This window comes from Tasmannia lanceolata, unplaced genomic scaffold, assembly GCF_043159265.1.
Source record: "Tasmannia lanceolata isolate RefF3 unplaced genomic scaffold, GAP_Taslan_0.1 ptg000004l, whole genome shotgun sequence".
In the NCBI taxonomy this organism is placed as follows: domain Eukaryota; kingdom Viridiplantae; phylum Streptophyta; class Magnoliopsida; order Canellales; family Winteraceae; genus Tasmannia; species Tasmannia lanceolata.
In genome coordinates this window covers 6,049,430-6,056,250 of record NW_027518681.1, presented here as the reverse complement: position 1 = coordinate 6,056,250, position 6,821 = coordinate 6,049,430, and the positions used below count along the sequence as shown (strand labels likewise).

Sequence of the window (6,821 nt, the reverse complement as noted above, 5' to 3'; positions counted from 1 at the left end):
GAAATGCCTTTTGTGATAGACGCTAGCAATTCCCATCTTTGTTTACTTCCTTAAAATATTCTTAACCCTCGATACATCATACATGTCTTATTCTGAAAATACCCCCCTCATTATAAAACCAATCTTTCTGTAGTAGGTAAGTTTGGATCGGTTGGGATACAAAGCCTAAACCATTGAGCTTTAGGCCCAATCCTAAAACCAATCTTATTACCTTATATCTTCTTCTTCTTCTCAGTGAATCTCCTAAGTACCCCTTCCAAAATTTTGTAATTACAACAAAAAAGCTCTCCTCCAGGACCTCCACTACCTCTTGTTTAGACATTGCCTGAAAGTTGAAATCTGCCCTTGCTTAAAATATAACCCATGTTGGGTCTTTTGTTATTAATCCATCAATCCGATGTCACTTTCGACATTTGATCCTACATATGAAATCTTATCCACCCTTTCAACGTTAGCATTTACTTTTACAGAGAAGACTCGGTCCTGCAACAGAAAAAAGCTACGGCTATTGGCTCTTGTTAAGCATTTTTCTCTCCACAACCAAACAAAAAAAGGAAAAAAAAAAAATCAAAACCCAAAATTCCTCTTTCTTCTCCTTCGATCACGTCTGAGTCGAGAGAGAACGTCTCCTTCACTTGGACTTTTGCCAATTATATGCACGTCCAACGTCCTCTTTTCAAAACAAATTCAAAAAAATGAAAATACAAAAACAAAAAAAATTATAGATTTTTTTTTTTTTTTTGTAGAGGAAGAAGAAGGGGAGAAAGGTAATGGCTTTTTCTTTCTTTGATCGAACCCATTTCCCTCTTCCGTAATTTATTTTTTTTGCTGTTTTCATTTTGGTTTTTTTCATAAAAAAAATCAATCTTTTATAAGCTCATTTCCCCCCCTTTTTTTTCTTGCAGTCGGTGAAAATTCGAAGAGATAAAATATGATTAGATAAATTAGAGACATCCTTCCATATAGAGAGTTTGGTCAATAGATCTTTGTTTTTTTATTACTATTTTAGTTTAGACCTTTAGAACACATAATTTTTTTTTTCTCCTTTTGACCTTGAACGTGCCTTCTTCTTCTTACCTTCCTTTCAAATCATTAAAACGTGTTGAGCTGTTGTGCCATCTTTCTCTAGCGTTTTCATGTAAGATAGTTTTTGCAAGCTGGATGCGAATGTAGTCCAGTTTTTTATTCTTCCAAATACCCTCCTCCTCTCTCTCATAAAACCCAAACCAAAATCCCACCTTTCTCATCCCACTCTCTCCATTCCTCTCAACCCATTTATGAAATCCTCTTTCTCATATAGTTTTTAGTTCAGAAAACAAAAGAAAGCAAAAGAAAAGAGGAAACAAAAATGGCTCCTTCATTCGATTGGTGGGCAAAAGAGGGTCATAGAGGAACACCTGTAGTTGTAAAAATGGAAAACCCTAACTGGTCTATGCTCGAATTAGAGAACCCAAATGAAGAAGAAGATTTTGGATCGATTAATGGTAACAAAAAGAGAGGTAAAAATGCAAAACAGATTACTTGGGTTCTCCTCCTCAAAGCCCACAAAGCTGCAGGCTGCCTGAGTTCTATCGCGACGGCGATGTTTGGTCTCGCCGGAGCCGTACGCCGGCGATTCGCCGCCGGCAAGACGGACGCTGATTCTGAAAACCCAATTGAGAATTCAACTGTGAGGAGTAGGTTTTATTCTTGTATCAAGGTGCTTCTTTTTGTTTCTATTTTGATGTTAGGGTTTGAGATTATGGCTTATTATAAGGGTTGGCATTTTGATAGTACGAGGTTAGAGTTTAAAAGACTGATTTTGAGGCCGATTGGGTTTAAGGGGTTCTTTGATTGGGTTTATTCGAGGTGGGTTTTGATTAGGGTGGATTATCTTGCTCCCCCTTTACAGTTTCTGGCCAATGCTTGTGTTGTGCTTTTCCTTATACAGAGTGCTGATAGGTTGGTTCTATGTTTGGGTTGGTTTTGGATCCGATTTAAGAAGATTAAGCCTGTTGTGAAGGATGGGATTAAAGATGTTGAGGCTGGTGGTTACTTTCCTAATGTTCTTGTTCAAATCCCCATGTGCAATGAGAAAGAGGTATGGAGTTTTTTGATATAAACATGTTATGGTCTATATGATGTAGTTATGGAGTAGTTATTGTAGGATTATGCATTTTTGAATAGTGGGTGTTAATTACTTATGTGTCGTGTAAAGCTCTGTTAGTTTGAGATTATAACAAGCGATTGCTACCCTCAGACCGATTATCGGACTCAAAATTACATTTAATTTTGACTTTTGAGTCGCTTAATCTGTTTGGGGCTCACAATCGGTTGTCACATTATCCAAACAAACAGGACATGAGTGGGAAAATGGATTGGTGATGTTGCGCACCTTTGTGTTTGTATTTAAGAAGTTATTTCTTAATGAAAATGTAGAGAGAATTTGCAAACAAAACTGAAACTTTCAGTTAAGTTTCGGAGAGTTATGGTTCCTCTCAAATTGAACTGTTAGTAGATCTGGCTACCTCGAATCAGCCTTTTTCTACCCTCTTTTTTTAAAAAAATCCTTTTCTTTGTTTATTTGTGTTACGGTTAATTAGGCACTTGCAATATTTATTGGCGAATTTCTTTCGATGACCCTCTATTTTTGAAACCAAATTAATCTTCAATATTTTATATTTTTCTGCAGGTTTATCAGCAATCAATCGCGGCGGTCTGTAATTTAGACTGGCCAAAGTCTAATCTATTGATCCAAGTTCTTGACGATTCGGATGACCCGACCACCCAAATGCTGATCAAAGACGAGGTGCAGAAATGGCAGCAGAATGGTGCTCATATCGTGTACAGGCACCGTGTGATCAGAGACGGGTACAAGGCTGGCAATCTGAAGTCCGCCATGAATTGCAGCTACGTCAAGGATTACGAATTCGTTTCCATATTCGATGCTGATTTCCAACCCACCCCTGATTTTCTGACGAAGACCGTCCCCCATTTCAAGGTGCATAAATTGACCACTCTACGTTCTGCCATTGCTGGTTTTTCTTCTTGTTATCATTTGGGTTGTTCTCAATTCCTGCTTGTTGCCGAGTTTTCTTCTGTTATTGTTTGGGTTGTCTTTAAATTCCACCTTTTTGCAAGTTTTCCATATTTTTATTGCACATGTTTTTTCTTAATTTCTAACATTTACCTCTCTTTTTTGCTTTTCTTACTCAGCTGGTTGGCCTCCAAAATCCCACCTTTTGGCCATGTGTTTTTTTAACCTGGAATTTATCTAAGAACCCAAGGCAGCGCCTGATTTTATTGATAGAAATTAAAGAAGTCCAAGAGGGTGCGCCACCTTGCGTCTGAAACCCAAACAAATATTAAAGAAACCACTCCACAATCTAAAATTCTTTTCCAACTCGAATATTAGGAATACCTAGCTGATCGCATCTAACAACCCCTCTCATGTCTCTTGGGAGATCCAACTAGTTCCTAAAGGTTTCATTAAGTCTAGTAGAACAAGCGTGATTAGCCAACGAATCTGCAGCACAATTACCTTGTGAGATATGAAGCAGTTCATAATGAGAGAATATATCTTTGAGAAAATAATAGATAGTTCATGGATGCTTATTGTTGCTACTTTTCCTTACTGTGATAATCTGGGCTCTTAATTTCTACCTTTTACCTGCTTTTTTTTCTTTTTTTTCTTTTGATCATCTAGCTTGTTCTCAATTTAAATAATTTATCTGGTTTATCATCTCGTAATCATCCGTGTTCTCAATTTTCCTACCTTATTTTGCGTAGGATAACGAAGAATTGGGGCTGGTCCAAGCGAGATGGTCGTTTGTGAACAAGGACGAGAACCTGTTAACAAGGTTGCAGAACATAAATCTGTCATTCCATTTCGAGGTGGAGCAGCAAGTCAATGCGGTTTTCATTAATTTCTTTGGGTTCAATGGAACTGCTGGGGTGTGGAGGATAAAGGCCTTGGAGGAAGCTGGAGGTTGGTTGGAGAGGACAACAGTGGAAGATATGGACATCGCCGTCCGAGCTCATCTCCATGGCTGGAAATTCATATTCCTTAACGACGTCGAGGTATGAAGACTTCAATCACCATTATCACTGTTTCCATTTTGAAGTTCTTTCCTATTCTTTTCTCTTGCTAATTATTGTTTGGGGAATGGTATTTCCACCCCCTTTCCCCTGCATTTCCACCATTTTGTTGCCCCCCTTTTCTATATTTTAAACTTTTCTCTCGTGGGCTGTTAAGCACAACATGAGTCCTTGCGTGTGCACTTTCTTTCTAAATAGTGATTCAGTATCTGTCAATTTCTATTGAAAAGCAAAGCATGTCCATAGTTTGTTCATTTCAAATGGGCTTCTGTGGGTCCCATTTGAAAATTTTCTTTTCTTTTTGCTATTAATTCTAATTTTGTGGAAGAATATAAGCTTCCACTGGTGGAATAATTTTTTTCTTTATTTGCACTGGTGGAATAGAGCTTTTTGGATTGGAAATGATATCTGTACTCCAATTGTCTTAACTTAACAAAGGCACTCTTCTCTTTATTTTACACTTTGCTACTTAGCCGGCTGTTACAATATCCAATTAAGCTATCGACAGCAAATTAAGAAGTGTTCAATAAAGTGAAGGGTGCAATTATCAGAACATTGATTGAAGAAGTCATTTTCCTTAGCTGAATACCTTCTGTACAACCAAATTGAGCAAAGTTTGTTCAGTTTTCTTAAGTCTACTAATATTTTTCTTCAGTTGACTCCCATCTCCACCCAAATGACCCCACATGTATGATAATTTTCTACTTTCCAAGTGGGTCCCATTGTGGATGGCCCACTGCCCAAAAATACACTGAGCTGATGATCCTAAGCATAGTTACGAAACTCTTCCACATCATTGTTGACTCATCTGAGTTGACTCTCTTTTACCTTGGATGAGTTCTTGTTGAGTCTGTTTTGCCCTACAATGTCGATCAAAACTCCTTTAAGCCTTGAGTTATTGACCGTGTCAACTGAATACTCGATCGCGCTGCTCCGAGTTAACTAGGATTTGCTTTGGCTGTATGTTGGCCCGCATCTACATTTTGAAACAATGATCCTATTTGTCATGTCATTAGACTTTTACATATTAAATTTGGGTCTATTTTGCTCCCCATTTTTTAGGCCAACACTCAGTCCCTTTGGTGAAATTGAAGGGAGAAAATACTATATTCTAATTGTATAGAGAATCTATGCCGTATCTGTTTTCCATTCATAAAACTGAATGAAATCCACAGATTTTCTCTCTCATCAGCTATTTCATTTCATGCTACAGTGCCAATGTGAATTGCCGGAATCATACGAAGCTTACAGGAAACAACAACACCGGTGGCATTCTGGTCCAATGCAGTTGTTTCGGCTCTGTTTGCCCGACATTATCCGATCCAAGGTACATAATTTAGCTTTTCCCCTCTATTATCAATAATCTCAATGTAATCAATTTCTTAATCATGATTAATAGTTACCTCCTCCTAACAATGTATATGTTCTTCCTCCAATGGGTGCAGATCAGCATTTGGAAGAAGGCCAACCTCATATTCCTATTCTTCCTCCTAAGAAAACTGATTCTACCATTCTACTCCTTCACCCTTTTCTGCATCATCCTCCCCATGACCATGTTTGTTCCCGAAGCCGAGCTCCCCGCATGGGTGGTCTGCTACATCCCAGCCACCATGTCCTTCCTCAACATCCTCCCCGCCCCAAAATCATTCCCATTCATCGTCCCGTACCTCCTCTTCGAGAACACCATGTCTGTGACCAAATTCAATGCGATGATCTCCGGCCTCTTCCAGCTCGGAAGTGCCTATGAATGGGTGGTCACCAAAAAATCAGGCCGTTCCTCCGAGGGAGATCTCCTCGCGCTGGTTGAGAAGGAACCCAAACCCCAGCGCACCACCTCTGTTCCCAATTTCGATGCAATTGAAAAGGAGGAATCTCTTCAGCGGCAAAAGAAACCCCGAAAGAAGCACAACAGGATCTATACTAAGGAGCTGGCACTCGCCTTCCTTCTCTTAACGGCTTCGGCCAGGAGCTTGTTGTCGGCGCAGGGTATACATTTCTACTTCCTCCTCTTTCAGGGAGTCTCCTTCCTGCTAGTGGGTCTTGATCTGATTGGCGAACAAGTCCAGTAAGAGAATAGGGAGGATAATTGAAAAGTAAATAGAGATGCCTCAGCTATGGCACCTGTGCCATTGAGGAATAGTGAAGTGCAGCGAGGGTTTCTTTTCTTGTTCCTTCCCTGGGTGATAAATTGTCAAACTCCTCTTTGTAGAGGTGTAGATAATATGCTGCTGCATTGTAAGTTGTTTTTTATTCTTTTGGCTCTAATTCTTTTGTAAGAAAATTTTGTTTTTCAACAAAAAGTTTAGTTACAGTTCAGTCACTATTTGAAGTACAGAGAAGCATGTTTCTTCTCTTTCTTAATAGAGTCATGACATAAACATTGGATTCTTTCCATCAACTGATTAGATGTGGTGAAATGATTATGGTTGATAAGTTTGTAGTTGGTACACTCCACACTCTAAAATACTGCTGGAAATCTCTAGGGACTGCATGAAGATACAATATAAACTGACTTACTAATTTAAACTGATTTCCCAAGGCCATAACAGTATCTAATATCAACATCACTATGTAATTTGATTCTTTTACAGTTTCAACCACAAAAGAAGGTAGCTTTACCAAAGCAGGTATCTCCAAAACAAAGATCATATCAACAGAAAATTGAAGGTGAGCCATTGCTGGGTCACCTTTGCACACCTTTTCTCAGAATTCATGAAAACCGTGTCCATGTAACTATACTAAAA

At 38.8% G+C, this 6,821-nt stretch overlaps 1 protein-coding gene across 1 annotated transcript; it reads left to right on the top strand.

Annotated features, from left to right (window-relative positions):
* The first annotated feature begins 500 nt into the window (after positions 1–500).
* Positions 501–6,393, top strand: CSLC12 (Cellulose-synthase-like C12). The gene is made up of 5 exons (XM_077377811.1): positions 501–2,080; positions 2,672–2,980; positions 3,769–4,059; positions 5,291–5,404; positions 5,523–6,393. The coding sequence occupies exons 1-5, from the start codon at positions 1,349–1,351 to the stop codon at positions 6,144–6,146; spliced, it is 2,070 nt and encodes a 689-aa protein (XP_077233926.1). The 5' UTR covers positions 501–1,348; the 3' UTR covers positions 6,147–6,393.
* Positions 6,394–6,821: the final 428 nt, after the last annotated feature.

What these genes read in the sequence shown, in the direction of transcription:
- CSLC12 (XM_077377811.1), top strand. Translation starts at nt 1,349, where the DNA reads ATGGCTCCTTCATTCGATTGGTGGGCAAAAGAGGGTCATAGAGGAACA. An exon ending in CCATGTGCAATGAGAAAGAG is followed by an intron (nt 2,081 to 2,671) that starts GTATGGAGTTTT and finishes ATTTTTCTGCAG; the next exon opens with GTTTATCAGCAATCAATCGC. An exon ending in TATTCCTTAACGACGTCGAG is followed by an intron (nt 4,060 to 5,290) that starts GTATGAAGACTT and finishes TTCATGCTACAG; the next exon opens with TGCCAATGTGAATTGCCGGA.